The 22,680-nt window shown below is 48.0% G+C and overlaps 1 protein-coding gene across 1 annotated transcript in view; it reads right to left on the bottom strand.

The window, feature by feature from the left end:
• Positions 1-236: 236 nt before the first annotated feature.
• LOC137309604 (zinc finger protein 40-like) overlaps positions 237-22,680 on the bottom strand; it is a 77,382-nt gene continuing 54,938 nt past the window's right edge. Inside the window, exon 6 of the mRNA XM_067977710.1 lies at positions 237-3,580. Within this exon, the coding sequence (XP_067833811.1) occupies positions 338-3,580 (3,243 nt within the window). The 3' untranslated portion in view covers positions 237-337. The remainder of the gene's footprint in view (positions 3,581-22,680) is intronic.

Here is a 22,680-nt window from a genome sequence, read left to right as displayed (position 1 = left end):
TGTCACTGTTGATGGCAGCTAGTGATACCCCTGGGGGAGTGGGAGTTGTGCTGAACACCCTGCATGTAAGCCGCACTTGAGAAATGTAAAGTCTTTACACCGTCACTGAGTGCAAGTGAGAAATCACTGATGTTTCCCACAATCATTCCCAACACTCCAAAAACACAAACACTGCAAGAAGGTGAAGCGGCTACAGGAAATGATCGTATCCAATAGCTCAGACACACATAATGCTCATACATGTTTATCATCAGTGTGGGAGAAATACACCTTCAGTTACACGCTACAGTCTCTCTCTGGAATCGGTGAATATCAAGCACCGAGCAGGTTTGGCAGTTCACTTCTCCCAAGTCCACTCTGTCTCGATGACCAGCCTGTCTTCATCACTGCTACTGTCCCCATTCTCCACACCCTGCTGTCTCCTTCTCACGTCTAGAGACTTGACTCTTCTCCGCTTGTTTAATAGGAGACCAGTCTGACTGGGGTCAGGTGTCAGGAGACCAGTCTGACTGGCGTTAGGGGTCAGGAGACCAGTCTGACTGGGGTCAGGGGTCAGGAGACCAGTCTGACTGGCGTTAGGGGTCAGGAGACCAGTCTGACTGGGGTCAGGGGTCAGGAAACCAGTCTGACTGGGGTCAGGGGTAAGGAGACCAGTGTGACTGGGGTTAGGGGTCAGAAGACCAATCTGACTGGGGTTAGGGGTCAGGAGGCCAGTCTGACTGGGGTTGAGGGTCAGGAGACCAATCTGACTGGGGTTAGGGGTCAGGAGACCAGTCTGACTGAGGTTAGGGGTCAGGAGACCAGTCTGACTGGGGTTAAGGGTCAGGAGACCAGTCTGACTGGGGTTAGCGGTCAGGAGACCAGTCTGACTGGGGTTAGGGGTCAGGAGACCAGTGTGACTGGGGTTAAGGGTCAGGAGACGAGTGTGACTGGGGTTAGGGGTCAGGAGACCAGTCTGACTGGGGTCAAGGGTCAGGAGACCAGTCTGACTGGGGTCAGGGGTCAGGAGACCAGTCTGACTAGGGTTATGGGTCAGGAGACCAGTCTGACTGGGGTCAGGGGTCAGGAGACCAGTCTGACTGGGGTTAGGGGTCAGGAGACCAGTCTGACTGGGGTTAGGGGTCAGGAGGCCAATCTGACTGGGGTTAGGGGTCAGGAGACCAGTCTGACTGGGGTCAGGGGTCAGGAGACCAGTCTGACTGGCATTAGGGGTCAGGAGACCAGTCTGACTGGGGTCAGTGGTCAGGAGACCAGTGTGACTGGGGTTAAGGGTCAGGAGACCAATCTGACTGGGGTTAGGGGTCAGGAGACCAGTCTGACTGGGGTTAGGGGTCAGGAGACCAATCTGACTGGGGTTAGGGGTCAGGAGGCCAGTCTGACTGGGGTTAAGGGTCAGGAGACCAATCTGACTGGGGTTAGGGGTCAGGAGACCAGTCTGACTGAGGTTAGGGGTCAGGAGACCAGTCTGACTGGGGTTAGGGGTCAGGAGACCAGTCTGACTGGGGTTAGGGGTCAGGAGACCAGTCTGACTGGGGTTAAGGGTCAGGAGACCAGTGTGACTGGGGTTAAGGGTCAGGAGACCAGTGTGACTGGGGTTAGGGGTCAGGAGACCAGTCTGACTGGGGTTAGGGGTCAGGAGACCAGTCTGACTGGGGTTAGGGGTCAGGAGACCAGTCTGACTAGGGTTAAGGGTCAGGAGACCAGTGTGACTGGGGTTATGGGTCAGGAGACCAGTCTGACTGGGGTCAGGGGTCAGGAGACCAGTCTGACTGGGGTTAAGGGTCAGGAGACCAGTCTGACTGGGGTCAGGGGTCAGGAGACCAGTCTGACTGGGGTTAAGGGTCAGGAGACCAGTCTGACTGGGGTCAGGGGTCAGGAGACCAGTCTGACTGGGGTTATGGGTCAGGAGACCAGTCTGACTGGGGTTAGGGGTCAGGAGACCAGTCTGACTAGGGTTAAGGGTCAGGAGACCAGTGTGACTGGGGTTATGGGTCAGGAGACCAGTCTGACTGGGGTCAGGGGTCAGGAGACCAGTCTGACTGGGGTTAAGGGTCAGGAGACCAGTCTGACTGGGGTCAGGGGTCAGGAGACCAGTCTGACTGGGGTTAAGGGTCAGGAGACCAGTCTGACTGGGGTCAGGGGTCAGGAGACCAGTCTGACTGGGGTTATGGGTCAGGAGACATGTTTGCTGAAGGAATTTCTGTATATCAGTCTCCAAAGATTCTGATTGGTTAAACTGTGCGACAGGACTTGGGGCAGGAGGTTTGGTGCCGAGGTCAGCGTTTCCACATATTATCAGACCAGGGCAGGCGGGCTTTGAGCTCCAAGTATTTTCCACAGCGAGCATCTCTCCAAACATCCACTCCTGGCCTTGATCAACACTGAATGTATTCGAAGGCACATGTGGCTTCTGCAAACTAACATTCACTGTGGGCACTGAGGGGACAGTGGGGACAGTGGGCACTGTGGGGACAGTGGGGACAGTGGGCACTGTGGGGACAGTGGGGACAGTGGGCACTGAGGGGACAGTGGGGACAGTGGGCACTGTGGGGACAGTGGGGACAGTGGGCACTCTGGGGACAGTGGGGACAATGGGCACTGTGGGGACAGTGGGGACAGTGGGCACTGTGGGGACAGTGGGGACAGTGGGCACTGTGGGGACAGTGGGGACAGTGGGGACAGTGGGCACAGTGGGCACTGTGGGGACAGTGGGGACAGTGGGGACAGTGGGGACCGTGGGGACAGTGGGCACTGTGGGGACAGTGGGGACAGTGGGGACAGTGGGCACAGTGGGGACAGTGGGGACCGTGGGGACAGTGGGGACCGTGGGGACAGTGGGGACAGTGGGGACCGTGGGGACAGTGGGCACTGTGGGGACAGTGGGGACAGTGGGGACAGTGGGCACAGTGGGGACAGTGGGGACCGTGGGGACAGTGGGCACTGTGGGGACAGTGGGGACAGTGGGCACTGTGGGGACAGTGGGGACAGTGGGGACAGTGGGCACTCTGGGGACAGTGGGCACTGTGGGGACAGTGGGGACCGTGGGGACAGTGGGGACCGTGGGGACAGTGGGCACTGTGGGGACAGTGGGGACCGTGGGGACAGTGGGGACCGTGGGGACAGTGGGCACTGTGGGGACAGTGGGGACAGTGGGGACCGTGGGGACAGTGGGCACTGTGGGGACAGTGGGGACAGTGGGGACCGTGGGGACAGTGGGCACTGTGGGGACAGTGGGGACCGTGGGGACAGTGGGGACCGTGGGGACAGTGGGGACCGTGGGGACAGTGGGCACTGTGGGGACAGTGGGCACTGTGGGGACAGTGGGGACCGTGGGGACAGTGGGCACTGTGAGATGCCGGGGAAGGAGCAGGGAGGAGAGCCCCGCAGGCAGTAAGAGAAGGCTGGGCTGTGGACTCTCTGAGCATGGCACCTCCTTGTCCTTTAATCCACAGATCTGCAGTTGACAGCTGGACGATGGAGGAGCACTCTGGATTTGAAGTGCAGGCAGCAGCAGTAATTGGACCGTCTCACCGTACCCCGTCGGGCTCTGCTTTCCTGGATGCACTGACAATACCACCAGCTGTGATTGGAAAATACAACAGAAATTCATTGAACCCCATCACACCTTAGAGTCGTGCAGTTTAAAAAATAACTTAATAAGATATTATTCACTGTGTATCAGAGCGTGCTAACATATATTTCAGTAAGAAGAACGAGGAGAGGTAATATAAACTAGAGGGCACAACTCTAAAAGGGATACAGGAACAGAGAGATCTGGGGGTATATGTACACAAATCATTGAAAGTGGCAGGGCAGGTTGAGAAAGTGGTTAAAAAAGCATACGGGATCCTGGGCTTTATAAATAGAGGCATAGAGTACAAAAGTATGGAAGTCATGATGAACCTTTATAAAACACAGGTTTGACCACAACTGGAGTATTGTGTCCAGTTCTGGGCACCGCACTTTAGGAAAGATGTGAAAGCCTTAGAGAGGGTGCAGAAGAGATTCACTGGAATGATTCCAGGGATGAGGGACTTTAGTTACGTGGATAGACTGGAGAAGCCGGGGTTGTTCTCCTTGGAACAGAGACGGTTGAGAGGAGATTTGATCGAGGTGTTCAAAATCATGAAGGGTCCAGACAGAGTAGATAGAGAGAAACTGTTCCCATTGGTGGAAGGGTCAAGAACCAGAGGACATAGATTTAAGGTGATTGGCAAAAGAACCAAAGGTGACATGAGGAAAAACTTTTTCACACAGCGAGTGGTTAGGATCTGGAATGCACTGCCCGAGGGGGTGGTGGAGGCAGATTCAATCATGGTCTTCAAAAGGGAACTGGATAATGACTTGAAAGGAAAAAATTTGCAGGGGTACAGGGATAGGGCGGGGGAGTGGGACTAACTGGATTGCTCTTGCAGAGAGCCGGCACGGACTAGATGGGCTGAATGATTCTATATGATTCTATAATAATACACAGTGTGTAATTTTTGTTACAGGCTTCTAATACATATGTTGTAACTTGTGTTACAGGACTATGACACACTGTGTAATATGTTACAGGATCCCAATACACAGTCCATGTGATATGTTACATAACTCTAATACACACTAGTGTGTAATATATGTTACAAGACTCTTATACAATGTTTGCTATACATGACACTTAAGCACAGTTTGTAATATATGTTACAGGACTTAAATACAAGGTGTGTAATATATGTTACAGGACTCTAATACACAGTGTGTAAACATGTTACTAGACTCTTATACAAAGTTTATAGTATATCTTAGAGGACTCTAATACAAAGTGTGTAATATATGTTACAAGACCCTAATACACAATGCACAGTACATGTTTGATGTTTGATATGTTTGATAAATGTTACAACAATCTAATACTTAGTATGTAACATATGTTACTAGACTGTAATACATGGTGTATAATATATGTTACAAGAACCCAATACCCAATGTGTACTATATGTTATGGGACACTTATATACAATGTGTAATAAATGTTACAGGACCTTATGCACATTGTGTAATGTATGTCACAGGGCAATAATGCTCAGTGTGTAATATATGTTAATGTAAGGAATCTTACAACACCAGGTTATAGTCCAACAATTTTATTTTAAAATCACAAGCTTTCGGAGATTATCCCCTTCATCAGGTGAGTGAGTGAAAGGTTCTCAAATCGCATATCTTATATTAGGCTGGGACACCATCACACCAATCAAAGGTGTCGTTGGTGTTCAGACAGGTTAGCCACGGAAAACAGTTCTGAATACACAATGGGTCAGGTTACAAAGCCAGAGAGAGAAAGAGACCCGAAAGGCAGAGAGAGAGAGAGAGAATGTCCAGTTGTATTAAAAACAGCTAACTTTTTTTTTCCCCTGCTTATGTGTAGCGTGACATGAACTCAAGTTCCCGGTTGAGGCCGTCCTCATGGGTGCGGAACTTGTCTATCAACTTCTGCTCGACGATTTTGCGTTGTCGTGTGTCTCGAAGGCCGCCTTGGAGAACGCTTACCCGAAGATCAGTGGCTGAATGTCCTTGACTGCTGAAGTGTTCCCCGACTGGGAGGGAACCCTCCTGTTTGGCGATTGTTGCGCGGTGTCTGTTCATCCGTTGTCGCAGTGTCTGCATGGTCTCGCCAATGTACCATGCTCTGGGGCATCCTTTCCTGCAACGTATGAGGTAGACAACGTTGGCCGAGTCACAGGAGTATGAACCATGCACCTGGTGGGTGGTGTCCTCTCGTGTGATGGTGGTATCTGTGTCGATGATCTGGCATGTCTTGCAGAGTTTGCCGTGGCAGGGTTGTGTGGTGTCGTGGACGCTGTTCTCCTGAAAGCTGGGTAATTTGCTGCGAACGATGGTCTGTTTGAGGTTGCTCACGAGGCTCTACTTTTCCAGCTTCCACCCTAACCACGTCAAAGAGGCCATCCCCTATGGACAGGCTCTGCGAATACACAGGGTCTGCTCAGACGAGGAGGAACGCGATGGACACCTACAGACGCTGAAAGACGCCCTCGTAAGAACGGGATATGACGCTCGACTCGTCGATCGACAGTTCCGACGGGCCACAGCGAAAAATCGCATAGACCTCCTCAGAAGACTAACACGGGACGCAACCAACAGAGTACCCTTCGTCGTCCAGTACTTCCCCGGAGCGGAGAAACTACGCCATGTACTCCGCAGCCTTCAACATGTCATCGATGACGACGAACACCTCGCTATGGCCATCCCCACACCTCCACTACTCGCCTTTAAACAGCCACCCAACCTCAAACAGACCATCGTTCGCAGCAAATTACCCAGCTTTCAAGAGAACAGCGTCCACGACACCACACAACCCTGCCACGGTAACCTCTGCAAGACATGCCAGATCATCGACACAGATACCACCATCACACGAGAGGACACCACCCACCAGGTGCATGGTTCATACTCCTGTGACTCGGCCAACGTTGTCTACCTCATACGTTGCAGGAAAGGATGCCCCAGAGCATGGTACATTGGCGAGACCATGCAGACGCTGCGACAACGGATGAACGGACACCGCGCAACAATCGCCAGACAGGAGGGTTCCCTCCCAGTCGGGGAACAATTCAGCAGTCAAGGACATTCAGCCTCCGAACTTCGGGTAAGCGTACTCCAAGGCGGCCTTCGAGACACACGACAACGCAAAATCGTCGAGCAGAAATTGATAGCCAAGTTCCGCACCCATGAGGACGGCCTCAACCGGGATCTTGGGTTCATGTCACGCTACACGTTACCCCACCAGCAGGAAAATAAAGTTATCTGTTTTTAATACAACTGGACATTCTCTCTCTCTCTCTCTGCCTTTCGGGTCTCTTTCTCTCTCTGGCTTTGTAACCTGACCCATTGTGTATTCAGAACTGTTTTCCATGGCTAACCTGTCTGAACACCAACGACACCTTTGATTGGTGTGATGGTGTCCCAGCCTAATATAAGATATGCGATTTGAGAACCTTTCACTCACTCACCTGACGAAGGGGATAATCTCCGAAAGCTTGTGATTTTCAAATAAAACTGTTGGACTATAACCTGGTGTTGTAAGTTTCTTACATTTGTCCACCCCAGTCCATCACCGGCATCTCCACATCATAATATATGTTAGACTCTGAAACACAGTGTGTAACATATGATATTGGACATTTATTCACAGTGTGTAATATGTGTACCAGGACGTCAATACACAGTGTGTAATATATATTACAGGACTCTAATACACAGTGTGTACTATATATTACAGGACTCTAATACACAGTGTGTAATATATATTACAGGACTCTAATACACAGTGTGTAATATATATTACAGGACTCTAATACACAGTGTGTAATATATATTACAGGACTCTAATACACAGTGTGTAATATATATTACAGGACTCTAATACACAGTGTGTACTATATATTACAGGACTCTAATACACAGTGTGTAATATATGTTACAGGACTCTAATACACAGTGTGTAATATATGTTACAGGACTCTAATACACAGTGTGTAATATATGTTACAGGACTCTAATACACAGTGTGTAATATATGTTACAGGACTCTAATACACAGTGTGTAATATATATTACAGGACTCTAATACACAGTGTGTAATATATGTTGCAGGACTCTAATACACAGTGTGTAATATATATTACAGGACTCTAATACACAGTGTGTAATATATGTTACAAGACTCTAATACACAGTGTGTAATATATGTTACAGGACTCTAATACACAGTGTGTAATATATGTTGCAGGACTCTAATACACAGTGTGTAATATATATTACAGGACTCTAATATACAGTGTGTAATATATATTACAGGACTCTAATACACAGTGTGTAATATATATTACAGGACTCTAATACACAGTGTGTAATATATATTACAGGACTCTAATACACAGTGTGTAATATATATTACAGGACTCTAATACACAGTGTGTAATATATATTACAGGACTCTAATACACAGTGTGTACTATATATTACAGGACTCTAATACACAGTGTGTAATATATGTTGCAGGACTCTAATACACAGTGTGTAATATATATTACAGGACTCTAATACACAGTGTGTAATATATATTACAGGACTCTAATACACAGTGTGTAATATATATTACAGGACTCTAATACACAATGTGTAATATATATTACAGGACTCTAATACACAGTGTGTAATATATATTACAGGACTCTAATACACAGTGTGTAATATATATTACAGGACTCTAATACACAGTGTGTAATATATATTACAGGACTCTAATACACAGTGTGTAATATATATTACAGGACTCTAATACACAGTGTGTAATATATATTACAGGACTCTAATACACAGTGTGTACTATATATTACAGGACTCTAATACACAGTGTGTAATATATGTTGCAGGACTCTAATACACAGTGTGTAATATATATTACAGGACTCTAATACACAGTGTGTAATATATATTACAGGACTCTAATACACAGTGTGTAATATATATTACAGGACTCTAATACACAGTGTGTAATATATATTACAGGACTCTAATACACAGTGTGTAATATATATTACAGGACTCTAATACACAGTGTGTAATATATATTACAGGACTCTAATACACAGTGTGTAATATATATTACAGGACTCTAATACACAGTGTGTAATATATATTACAGGACTCTAATACACTGTGTGTAATATATGTTACAGGACTCTAATACACAGTGTGTAATATATGTTACAGGACATTTATTCACAGTGTGTAATATATGATGCTGGACATTTATTCATGGTGTGTAATATATGTTACAGGACTCAAATACACAGTGTGCAAACATGTTACAAGACTCTTCTACAAAGTTTATAATAAATGTAAGGGGACTCCAATACACAGTATGCAATATATGTTACAGCTCTAATACGCAATGTGTAATATAGGTCACAGTACACTAATACACAATTTGTTAAATATATGTTACAGGACTCATTGTGTAATCATAGTCATAGAAAGGTTACAGCATGGAAGGAGGCCATTTGGCCCATCGAGTCCATGCCGGCTCTCTGTCAGAGCAATCCAGCTAGTCCCACTCCCCCACCCAAACAGCTGTAGCCCTGCACATTTTTTCCTTTCAAGTCCTTATCCAGTTCCCTTTTGAAGGCCATGATTGAATCTGCCTCCACCACCCCCTCGGGCAGTGCATTCCAGATCCTAACCACTCGCTGTGTAAAAAAGTTTTTCCTCATGTCACCTTTGGTTCTTTTGCCAATCACCTTAAATCTCTGTCCTCTGGTTCTTGACCCTTCCACCAATGGGAACAGTTTCTCTCTATCTACTCTGTCAAGACCCTTCATGATTTTGAACACCTCGATCAAATCTCCTCTCAACCGTCTCTGTTCCAAGGAGAACAACCCCGGCTTCTCCAGTCTATCCACGTAACTAAAGTCCCTCATCCCTGGAATCATTCCAGTGAATCTCTTCTGCACCCTCTCTAAGGCTTTCACATCTTTCCTAAAGTGCGGTGCCCAGAACTGGACACAATACTCCAGTTGTGGTCAAACCTGTGTTTTATAAAGGTTCATCATGACTTCCTTGCTTTTGTCCTCAATTGGGGGAAAAATTGGATAAGGGGCTTTTTTGGGCGTGGGTAGCGTGATGCGCCCAATGACCCCTGTGCAGGCAGGACGCGAGTTTCGGATGGCCCGAGGACTCACCTGCATGTGGAATCAATGCAATTTGCACATTCCACCACCAGGGGGAGCTCAACCTCTTAAAGGGAGGATGTTTCTCAGAAATCTCTTAAAGGTAGCTGGTACCTGTTATTTGCTGTAAATAACAGTCTGCTGTCTGCATGGAGTCTGAATAGAGATCAGACATCACACACGTAAAACACAGGTGCAGGTCCCATCCCTATGTTTACACACTGATGAGTTATGTTAAAACATTGAATAAAGGTTGCGCACTACTAAATGCCACATTCTCCAATCTGCACACCAGACCTCACCAATCTGCCGATCTGAGTTGGTACCAGTCCTGCGAGAGTGAATGCACCTTGGTCCAAGAGGTGGACAGAAGGAGGGACATCCTATATCCGCAGTGGGGGGGGGGGGATATAAGGAGGCCCCCCAGACATATACCCAAAAGGCAGTAGGAGGCAGCGGGGGACGAAGTCAATGCCAAGCAAACAGCATCATGAACATGGATGCGGTGCAGGAAGGAGTTCAATGCTTTGACATGAGTGGTCAAGGTGAGTGAGGTCAACTGTCATGTGGCGTCTCCTACCAACTGCACCACACACTACGCCCCCCCATCACCAACAAACCAACAAACTCTTTCCATCAGTACTCAACTCTTCCAACCAGATGCTTCCTTACACATTACCACTGTTGCAAGCCGCCCACTCACAACTCACAGGCCACACACACTGGCAGCTATTCAACCATAACAGGCACATCACCCAGACACACGTCCCGTTTTCTTGCAGGAGAAGGTGGAGCATATCAGGAGGCAGCAAGTGGCAGTGGCATTTAGCCCCTCGAGCCTGTTTCACCATTCAATGAGATCATGGTGGACCTGTGATCTAACTCCATACACCCTCCTTAGCCCCATATCCCTTAATACCCTTGGTTCACAGAAAGCTATCAATCTCAGATTTAACATTCACAAGTGAGCGAGCATCAACTGTCGTCTGCAGAAGAGCATTCCAAATGTCTCCCACCCATTTCCTAACTTCACTCCTGCACGTCCTGGCTCTAAATATTAGGCTATGTCCCTGTGTTCTAGTATTGAAGTCTAGGAGACCTCCAAAAACAGTGACAACTATCTCGGCAGTCAGAAGCAATAATCCAGTCACTAACCTGTAAATCCTGCATGGTCCCATTAAATAGCGCTGGTGGGGGGAGCGGTCCTCCAGGCACTCTAGGACAGGTTCAGGTGGTCGGGGTTAAGACTGTGGGTTGAGTTGAGTGTTAATGTCCCAAAATGGCGTCTATCACTTTAAATCTGATTGAAGCCATTTTCTCCCTACTTTAATGATTCCAATGATCGTTATCTGCGCCTGCGCTAACTCCTGCGTCCGGCGCACATCACGCTGGAAACATGCATGCGCATCCAACACTCCATCTTGGATGTCAGAGAGACCGTGTAACGCCGAAAACAACAGGCGCTACACGGCCCAATTTAGCGCCCATCTACTTTCAGTAGAGCCAGCATTTCTAGTACCTCCTCTTTATCAATTTAGTGCCCTGAGCCTCTATTTATAAAGCCCAGGATCCCGTATGCTTTTTTAACCGCTTTCTCAACCTGCCCTGCCACCTTCAATGATTTGTGTACATATACCCCCAGATCTCTCTGTTCCTGTACCCCTTTTAGAATTGCACCCTCTAGTTTATATTGTCTCTCCTCATTCTTCCTACCGAAATGTATCACTTCGCATTTTTCTGCGTTAAATTTCATCTACCACGTGTCCGCCCATTCCACCAGCCTGTTTATATCCTCTTGAACTCTATCACTATCCTCCTCACTGTTCACTACACTTCCAAGTTTTGTGTCATCCACAGATTTGGAAATTGTGCCCTGTACACCCAAGTCCAAGTCATTAATATATATCAAGAAAAGCAGTGGTCCCAGCACTGACCCCTGGGGAACACCACTGTACACCTCCCTCCAGTCCGAGAAACAACCGTTCACCACTACTCTCTGTTTCCTGTCCTTTAGCCAATTCTGTATCCATGTTGTCACTGCCCCCTTTATTCCATGAGCTTTAATCTTGATGACAAGCCTATTATACGGCACTTTATCAAACTCCTTTTGAAAGTCCATATCCACCACATCAACTGCATTGCCCTCATCGACCCTCTCTGTTACCACATCAAAAAACTCTATCAGGTTAGTTAAACACGATTTGCCTTTAACAAATCCATGCTGTCTTTCCCTAATTAATCCACACTTGTCCAAGTGACTGTTAATTCTGTCCCAGATTATTATTTCTAAAAGTTTCCCCACCACTGACGTTAAACTGACTGGCCTGTAGTTGCTGGGTTTATCCTTACCCCCTTTCTTGGGTGTAACATATATTACACAATGGAGGCTGAATCAGGCCAGGCTAGTGCCCGTTCTGTAGGCACTATGTGGACATGTCAGCCCCGAAAATGGCGTCCGATATAAGTGTGACATACGCAGGACGCCATATTGGTAAAGGTGTTTGCGCGCACGCACCTACCGAACGCCATAGTGTGCAAAGTAGGGAGATTGGACGGTACGTGTGTTACGCTGAGTTAAGGGAAAGATGCGATTTTGGAACTCAATGCTCCAGTCAACTCACTGTCTGAACCTCGACCAGCTGAACAGGTCGTAGACAGCTGGAGGACCCCGTACCATCGCTATTTAAAGGGACCATGCAGGATTTACAGGTTCGTTACTGGATTATTGTTTCTGGCTGTTGATGCAATTGTACCTGTTTTTGGAGGTCTCCTGTACTCGAATACCAGGACTAGGGAACATAGTCTAAAAATTAGAGCCAGGTTTTGCAGGAGTGAAGTTAGGAAACGCTTCTACACACAAAGGGTTGGAGAAATTTGTAACGCTCTTCTGCAAATGGCAGTTGATGCTAGCTCAATTATTAATTTTAAATCTGAGATTGATAGATTTTTGTTAACTAAAGGTATTAAGGTATAGGGGGCTAAGGCGGGTATATGGAGTTAGGTCACAGATCAACCATGGTCTCACTGAATGGTGCAACAGGCTCGAGGGGCTAAACGGCCTACTCCTGTTCCCATCTTCCTATAATAAAGTTTCAATACTCTACAGGGATTGGGCTGACTCGCTGACAAGCAACAAGGGCACTTGCAGAGTGGCAGGGGTGGGACAGGAATGCTGTCATCCTGAGAGAGGACAGCAGGTTCATGTTCCATGGAGCCACTACCACTTGCTGCCTCCTGCTATGCGCCACCTCCTCCTGCAAGAAAGCGGGAAGTGTGTTGGTGAGTGTCCTGCAAGATGTTTGGGTGATGTGCCTGTTGTGGTTGAATAGCTGCCAGTATGTGTGAGGCTTGCAAAGGTGATAATGTGTGAGGGTGAGAAGAAGAATCTGATTGGAAGAGTTGAGTACTGATGGAAAGAGCTTGTTGGCAGGTGGGTGATGAGGGGTGTAGTGCGTGAAGCAGTGGATGCGGCTCGTGGTGCAGTCGGTAGGAGATGCCACTTGACAGTTGACCTCACTCACCTTGACCACTTGTGTCAAAGCATTGAACTTCTTCATGCACTACATCCATGTTCATGGTAAAGTGCGCCTGGCATTGACTTCATCCCCTACTGCCTCTCTCTGCCTCGGGAGCATATGTCTGGAGGGCCCCCCTTGCGGATATAGGATGCCCCTACTTCTGTCCACCTCCTGCACCAAGGTCTCCAGTGCATCATCAGAGAACCTTAGTGCACACTCTCTCGCAGGCCCGGTACAAACTCAGATCGACAGATTGGTGAGGTCTGGCGTGCAGATTGGAGGACGTGGGATTTAATTTTGTGAAACCTTTATTCAATGTTTTAACATAATTCAACGCTGAGAGGAGCCGAGCCGAGCGGAGGGAGCGTCCGATAAAAGGTGGGATTTCAGAGCGCTGAGAGGAGCCGAGCCGAGTGGAGGGAGCGTCCGATAAAAGGTGGGATTTCAGAGCGCTGAGAGGAGCCGAGCGGAGCGGAGCCGAGCGGAGGGAGCGTCCGATAAAAGGTGGGATTTCAGAGCGCTGAGAGGAGCCGAGCCGAGTGGAGGGAGCGTCCGATAAAAGGTGGGATTTCAGAGCGCTGAGAGGAGCCGAGCGGAGCCGAGCCGAGCGGAGGGAGCGTCCGATAAAAGGTGGGATTTCAGAGCGCTGAGAGGAGCCGAGCGGAGCCGAGCCGAGCGGAGGGAGCGTCCGATAAAAGGCGGGATTTCAGAGCGCTGAGAGGAGCCGAGCGGAGCTGCGACCGAGTTCGAAGTGACGTCAGGAATCAGATCGGGACGCAACACAGGGGAGGCACCTGATTGGTGAGTAGGTTCAGGTGAGTATTTCTACTGATCGACAGTAACTGAAGTAAAAGGAAAGGGAAGGTCTGCAGGTCTTATCGGAAGTAGCGTTTATTTTTTAGTGAATCAAGGTCCCTAGTGTAGTTAACATTCTCTAAATTGAGAACAATTTAAAGGAGTAAACTCCTTAAAGGGAGTGGTAAGTAGTTTTACTTTCCTTTTTTTTCTCTTGACATTGTAGTTGTTCTTAAGCTAATTTAAGGGTTAAGTCATGGCAGGAGATCCCAGCGCCGTGTCATGTTCCTCTTGTGGGATGTGGGAATTCAGGGCTCCTTCCTGTATCCCTGATTCCTTCACCTGCGGGAAGTGTGTCCAGCTGCAGCTATTGTTTGACCGCTTGACGGCTCTGGAGCTGCGGATGGACTCACTTTGGAGCATCCGCGATGCTGAGAAAGTCGTGGATAGCACGTTCAATGAGTTGGTCACACCACAGATAAAAATTACTGAGGGAGATAGTGAATGGGTGACCAACAGACAGAGGAAGAGTAGGAAGGCAGTGCAGGGGTCCCCTGCGGTCATCTCCCTCCAAAACAGGTATACCGTTTTGGATACTGTTGGGGGAGATGGCTCACCAGGGGAAGGTGGCAGTGGCCAGGTTCATGGCACCGTGGCTGGCTCTGCTGCACAGGAGGGCAGGAAAAAGAGTGGCAGAGCTATAGTGATAGGGGACTCGATTGTAAGGGGAATAGACAGGCGTTTCTGCGGACGCAACCGAGACTCCAGGATGGTATGTTGCCTCCCTGGTGCAAGGGTCAGGGATGTCTCGGAGCGGCTGCAGGACATTCTGGAGGGGGAGGGTGAACAGCCAGTTGTCATGGTGCATATAGGCACCAACGATATAGGTAAAAAACAGGATGAGGTCCTACAAGCTGAATTTAGGGAGTTAGGAGTTAAACTAAAGAGTAGGACCTCAAAGGTAGTAATCTCAGGATTGCTACCAGTGCCACGGGCTAGTCAGAGTAGGAATGACAGGATAGCAAGGATGAATACGTGGCTTGAGAGATGGTGCAAGAGGGAGGGATTCAAATTCCTGGGACATTGGAACCGGTTCTGGGGGAGGTGGGACCAGTACAAATTGGACGGTCTGCATCTGGGCAGGACTGGAACCAATGTCCTAGGGGGAGTGTTTGCCAGTGCTGTTGGGGAGGGTTTAAACTAATGTGGCAGGGGGATGGGAACCGATGCAGGAAGTCAGTGGGAAATAAAATGGTGACAGAAACAAAAGGCAGTAAGGGAGAGTGTACAGAACATGACCGGACAGATGGTCTGAGAAAGCAGGGCAAAGACCAAAGGAAGTCTAGATTAAACTGCATTTATTTCAATGCAAGAAGTCTGATGGGCAAGGTAGATGAACTCAGGGCATGGATGGGTACATGGGACTGGGATGTTATAGCTATTACTGAAACATGGATAAGGGAGGGGCAGGACTGGCAGCTCAATGTTCCAGGGTACAGATTCTATAGGAAAGATAGAGCAGGAGGTAAGAGAGGAGGGGGAGTTGCGTTCTTGATTAGGGAGAACATCACGGCAGTAGTGAGAGGGGATATATCCGAGGGTTCGCCCACTGAGTCTATATGGGTAGAACTGAAAAATAAGAAGGGAGAGATCACTTTGATAGGATTGTACTACAGACCCCCAAATAGTCAACGGGAAATTGAGGAGCAAATATGTAAGGAGATTACAGACAGCTGCAAGAAAAATAGGGTGGTAATAGTAGGGGACTTTAACTTTCCCAACATTGACTGGGACAGCCATAGCATTAGGGGCTTGGATGGAGAGAAATTTGTTCAATGTATTCAGGAGGAATTTCTCATTCAGTATGTGGATGGCCCGACTAGAGAGGAGGCAAAACTTGACCTCCTCTTGGGAAATAAGGAAGGGCAGGTGACAGAAGTGTTAGTGAGGGATCACTTTGGGACCAGTGATCATAATTCCATTAGTTTTAAGATAGCTATGGAGAAGGATAGGTCTGGCCCAAAAGTTAAAATTCTAAATTGGGGAAAGGCCAATTTTGATGGTATTAGACAGGAACTTTCAGAAGTTGATTGGGAGAGTCTGTTGGCAGGCAAAGGGACGTCTGGTAAGTGGGAGGCTTTCAAAAGTGTGTTAACCAGGGTTCAGGGTAAGCACATTCCTTATAAAGTGAAGGGCAAGGCTGGTAGAAGTAGGGAACCTTGGATGACTCGGGAGATTGAGGCCCTAGTCAGAAAGAAGAAGGAGGCATATGACATGCATAGGCAGCTGGGATCAAGTGGATCACTTGAAGAGTATAGAGATTGCCGGAGTAGAGTTAAGAGAGAAATCAGGAGGGCAAAAAGGGGATATGAGATTGCTTTGGCAGATCAGGCAAAGGTGAATCCAAAGAGCTTCTACAAATACATAAAGGGCAAAAGAGTAACTAGGGAGAGAGTAGGACCTCTTAAGGATCAACAAGGTCATCTATGTGCGGAACCACAAGAAATGGGTGAGATCCTGAATGAATATTTCACATTGGTATTTACGGTTGAGAAAGGCATGGATGTTAGGGAACTTGGGGAAATAAATAGTGATGTCTTGAGGAGTGTACATATTACAGAGAGGGAGGTGCTGGAAGTCTTAACGCGCATCAAGGTAGATAAATCTCCGGGACCTGATGAAATGTATCCCAGGACGTGATGGGAGGTTAGGGAGGAAATTGCGGGTCCCCGAGCAGAGATATTTGAATCATCGACAGCTACAGGTGAGGTGCCTGAAGATTGGAGGGTAGCAAATGTTGTGCCTTTGTTTAAGAAGGGCGGCAGGGAAAAGCCTGGGAACTACAGACCAGTGAGCCTGACATCTGTAGTGGGTAAGTTGTTAGAGGGTATTCTGAGGGACAGGATCTACAGGCATTTGGAGAGGCAGGGACTAATTAGGAACAGTCAGCATGGTTTTGTGAGAGGAAAATCATGTCTCACGAATTTGATTGAGTTTTTTGAAGGGGTAACCAAGAAGATAGATGAGGGCTGTGCAGTAGACGTGGTCTACATGGACTTCAGCAAAGCCTTTGACAAGGTATCGCATGGTAGGTTGTTACATAAGGTTAAATCTCATGGGATCCAAGGTGAGGTAGCCAATTGGATACAAAATTGGCTTGACGACAGAAGACAGAGGGTGGTTGTAGAGGGTTGTTTTTCAAACTGGATGCCTGTGTCCAGCGGTGTGCCTCAGGGATCGGTGCTGGGTCCGCTGTTATTTGTTATTTATATTAATGAATTGGATGAGAATTTAGGAGGCATGGTTAGTAAGTTTGCAGATGACACCAAGATTGGTGGCATTGTGGACAGTGAAGAAGGTTATCTAGGATTGCAACGGGATCTTGATCAATTGGGCCAGTGGGCCGATGAATGGCAGATGGAGTTTAATTTAGATAAATGTGAGGTGATGCATTTTGGTAGATCGAATCGGGCCAGGACCTACTCCGTTAATGGTAGGGCGTTGGGGAGAGTTATAGAACAAAGAGATCTAGGAGTACAGATTCATAGCTCCTTGAAAGTGGAGTCACAGGTGGATCGGGTGGTGAAGAAGGCATTCGGCATGCTTGGTTTCATTGGTCAGAACATTGAATGCAGGAGTTGGGATGTCTTGTTGAAGTTGTACAGGGCATTGGTGAGGCCACACTTGGAGTACTGTGTACAGTTCTGGTCACCCTATTATAGAAAGGATATTATTAAACTAGAAAGAGTGCAGAAAAGATTTACTAGGATGCTACCGGGACTTGATGGTTTGACTTACAGGGAGAGGTTAGACAGACTGGGACTTTTTTCCCTGGAGAGTAGGAGGTTAAGGGGTGATCTTATAGAAGTCTATAAAATAATGAGGGGCATAGATAAGGTAGATAGTCAAAATCTTTTCCCAAAGGTAGGGGAGTCTATAACGAGGGGGCACAGATTTAAGGTGAGAGGGGAGAGATACAAAAGGGTCCAGAGGGGCAATTTTTTCACTCAAAGGGTGGTGAGTGTCTGGAACGAGCTGCCAGAGGCAGTAGTAGAGGCGGGTACAATTTTGTCTTTTAAAAAGCATTTGGACAGTTACATGGGTAAGATGGGTATAGAGTGATATGGGCCAAGTGCAGGCAATTGGGACTAGCTTAGTGGTATAAACTGGGCGACATGGACATGTTGGGCCGAAGGGCCTGTTTCCATGTTGTAACTTCTATGATTCTATGATTCTATGATTCTATGAACAGTTTGTAAACATACGGACGGGACCCACATCTGTGTTTTACGTGTGCGATGTCTGATCTCCATTCACACTCCGGGCGGACCCGTATCTTATATTTTGAAAATATCAGAATCCCGCAAACATTGAGCAGCCAAGTTGTTCCTCATTAAAAATTCCAGAGTTCCCATCATCACCATTGCCTGAGGTTGTCAAGGTAAACGTGGAGCTTAGTTTTTACGGCTCTGGCTGCTTTCAGGCTGCTGCTGGTGATATAAGCAACATCTCGCAGTTTGCAGAGCATTGCTGTATAAGGCAGGTCATGGAAGCTCTGTACGCACTCCGAAACAGATTGCCTCTTGATAGAGACAAGCAGTAGGAGCGGGCACGAGGGTTTGCTCGCATTGCAGGCTTCCCCATGGTGCAGGGTGCCATTGACTGAACCCATGCGTGCTCCACATCTGAACTCGGCCATATTCATGAACAGAAAGGGATTCCACTCCCTCAATGTGCAGCTGGTGTGTGACCACATGAGCGCATCATGCAGCTCAAACCCTCCACCCTGGCAGCAGTCACAATTCATTCATTCTGTGGCAGTCCTACGTGCCACCTATATTTCAACCAGCACGGCAAGTCAAAGGCTGCCAATGGGCAACAAGGGTTATCCCCTCATGAAGTGGCTCATGACTGGTCTGGAACCCACGCACACGTGCACAGCAGGTGTACAACGAGAGCCATGCTGCCACAAGGAACATCATAGAGCACACCATAGGCGTCCTCAAGCAAAGCTTTCACTGCCTGGACCACTCTGGAGGAGTCCTCAGTACACAGCTGAGCGGGTATCAAGATTTGTCGTTGTATGCTGCATGCTCCACATGGGGGAACAGCCCTTGCCACCGCCTATCAGGCAAGAACCTGAGTCAGAGGCAGAGGAAGAGGAGGAAGAGGCAGAGGAGGAGGAAGTGCAGCAGAAAGTGGAGGAAGAGGCAGGGAGGTTACAACATTAACATGCCCTTTCTGCCGGGGCTCTGCGTGATCAGATGATTAATGAACGATACCAGTAACCTCAAAGGCACCTCCCCATTCACCAATAGTCCCACACTCCTTGCCTTTACTCTCTCACATGACCATCAAATTGCCCTCCTTATGATTACACATTGCTTCCTCCCTCAGCTCACTGTAGAAATAAAAACCGCCACCAAATGCAAATTCAAATCCACATTTATCAATTCACACATGAAATGATTGAAACAACATGAGACTATTCACCCTTGTGCATTCCCTCAGTGCCTGTTGTTTGTGTATCTTTACCTTTCTTAGTGTTCCTACGAGGTCCATCCCCAGTGGCTGGAGTGGGTGGTGGAAAGCTGCTGACCTTCAATTGAGGAGCCTACAGAGGGCCTTGGAGGACGACCTCGAGCAGCTCTGGGCCAGGAGGGCCCAGCTTTAGACAGCACCATCTCAGCCTGGGCTGCAGCAGTCTGGCCTGGCTGGCTGACAGGCAACAGCAAGGGCACTGGCGGAGTGGCAGGGGTGGGAGCAGGAATGCTGACGGAATGAGAGAGGACAGCAGGTTCACTTTCCATGGCGCCACTGCCACTGTCCCGGGGCGGTGCTTCAGCAATCCTGGTGATCAGCTGGAGAACCGAATGCTGGAGTCCCGGTCTACAGTGGTCCCCTGAGCCACGATAGCAGCATTCTGAGCTTCAAGGCAGCAGTCAGACCTTTGATGACATCGGTTTGTGCTGAAATGGAAGCTGTGATATTGGTCATCAGACGCTGCATCATGGTGGGTTCCAGATGTGTGCAGATGGAGGTGACCACCTGTTCCATGTGGGAAAGGATGGGCTCCAAGCTCTGCACAAAGCCCTGTGCCAAGTTGGAGCTGGACTCCTCCATGTTCCTTGAAATTGTCCACAGGCTTTCTGGCAGGCTTTCCAGAGCACCAAGCATTTGGTCGTGTACACCCATCAGCCTTCTTCTGCAACCTGGCCCATCAAAATCATCATCCGACTCCTCTGCAGCAGAACTAGTGTATGACCTCGCCCTCCGGCGAGCTGGCACGTGTGATATCCGTTCCCCCAACCCAGGCTCCTGCGCTTGTGCCTGGTATCTCACCACGTGCAGATCCCTCTTCTATCCTAGTCTCTAAACTACGCGCAGAGTCAGTCTCTGAGCTGGTGGCTGCAAACGTAAGATTGTGTGACGGTGTGTCTATATCATCATTGTCTTCTTCCTCTGCCTCCTCTGACTGGGCAGGTTCCAGTTCTTGGGTATCTGAAATGACAAAGGGACACGGGTTGAGTTGTGATGCGGGGAGAGGAGAAAGTAAGACATGCGTGTTTACACCATCTGCAGCACGCAAGTCAGAAAAGGTTGTGGGATGAGGGAGAAGTGGGAAGCGAGAAGGAGGATTAGGTATGCAGAGATCCTCATCATTGATGCCTCCAGCACCACCAGTGGCTACGACCTCAGCGATGGCCCTTCCCATGATGGCCGGCGCTGTCTCCTCCATGGGGGTAAGGATGTGTAGGCGCGCCTGTCCTCCTCCAGTTCTTTCTTGCTGCCTACTGTTATGCGCCACCTTCTCCTGCAAGAAAGTGGGACATGTGTTGGTGAGTGTCCTGCAAGATGTGGCTGTCATGGTTGAATAGCTGCCAGTGTGTGTGACCTGTGAGTTGTGGAAGTGTGGCTTGCAGGAGTGGTAACGTGTGAGGGTGAGATGAAGCATCTGATTTCAAGAGTTGCCGACTGATTGAAAGAGTTTGTTGGTAGGTGGGTGATGGGGGGTTTAGTGCGTGGTACATTTGGTAGGAAATGCCACTTGAAACTTGACCACTCACCTTGACCACTCGTGTCAAATCATTGAACTTCTTCCTGCGCTGCATCCATGTGCGTAGTGCAATGCTCCTGGCATTTACTTCATGCGCAACTTCCTCCCACTGCCTCTTCAGCGTGTGTCTGGAGAGCCTCCTGCCCCTGTGTGGATATAGAATGCCCCTCAGTGCGTGCATCTCTTGCACCAAGGCCTCTAGTGCATCGTCCAAGAACCTTGGTGCACGCTCTCTCACAGGCCCAGCCATTTCTCACTTTCCTGTAGCACAGAGTTAGTTGACAAACCAATTCCAGCTCTTCCTGCAGCCACAGTGCACCTCCCCTTTAAGAGGTGCAGGCTGCCTTTAAGTAATGCTGGCCACTCCTGATATCTGTCCCCCTGCTGGTGCGTGCAGCCAATCAACAGCGCAGGTAGGGCTGTTGCACGCAGAAATCATGTAAATCATCAGGCAGCACGCATGTTATGTGCTGCCTGCATCACAACGAATGGGCGCAGGTTAAGAACATAAGAAATAGGAGCAGCAGTAGGCCATTCGGCCCCTCGAGCCTGCTCCCCCATTCAATCAGATCATGGCTGATCTACAAACTCAACTCTATTTTCCCGCCCAATCCCCATATCCCTTGATTCCCCTAGAGTCCAAAAATCTATCACTCCCAGCCTTGAATATACTCAATGACTCAGCATCCACAGCCCTCTGGGGTGGAGAATTCCAAAGATTCACAACCCTCTGAGTGAAGAAATTCCTCCTCATCTCAGTCTGAAATGCCCGACCCCTTATCCTGAGACTATGCCCCTAGTTCTGGACTCTCCAGGCAGGGGAAACAACCTCTCAGTATCTACCCTGTCAAGCCCCATCAGAATCTTATATATTTCAATGAGATCACCTCTCATTCTTCTAAACTCCAGTGTGTGTAGGCCCATTCTACTCAATCTCTCCTCATAGGACAACCCTATCATCCATTTCATTGTGCACCATGATCACAGCGAACATTTTCGGGGTCAATCAATTTAAACCCCTGTGTATTAGAGTCCTGTATCATACATTACACACAGTGTATTACTGTCCTGTATCATATATTACACACTGTGCATTAGAGTCCTGTAACATATATTACACAATGTGTATTAGTGTCCTGTAGCATATATTACACACTGTGTATTAGAGTCCTGTAATATATATTACACACTGTGTATTAGAGTCCTGTAATATATATTACACACTGTGTATTAGAGTCCTGTAATATATATTACACACTGTGTATTAGTGTCCTGTAGCATATATTACACACTGTGTATTAGAGTCCTGTAACATATATTACACACTGTGTATTAGAGTCCTGTAACATATATTACACACTGTGTATTAGAGTCCTGTAATATATATTACACACTGTGTATTAGAGTCCTGTAAAATATATTACACACTGTGTATTAGAGTCCTGTAATATATATTACACACTGTGTATTAGTGTCCTGTATCATATATTACACACTGTGTATTAGAGTCCTGTAACATATATTACACACTGTGTATTAGAGTCCTGTAAAATATATTACACACTGTGTATTAGTGTCC

Source organism: Heptranchias perlo, unplaced genomic scaffold (assembly GCF_035084215.1).
Source record: "Heptranchias perlo isolate sHepPer1 unplaced genomic scaffold, sHepPer1.hap1 HAP1_SCAFFOLD_171, whole genome shotgun sequence".
Classification (NCBI taxonomy): domain Eukaryota; kingdom Metazoa; phylum Chordata; class Chondrichthyes; order Hexanchiformes; family Hexanchidae; genus Heptranchias; species Heptranchias perlo.
This window is presented reverse-complemented; position numbering and strand designations above follow the sequence as displayed.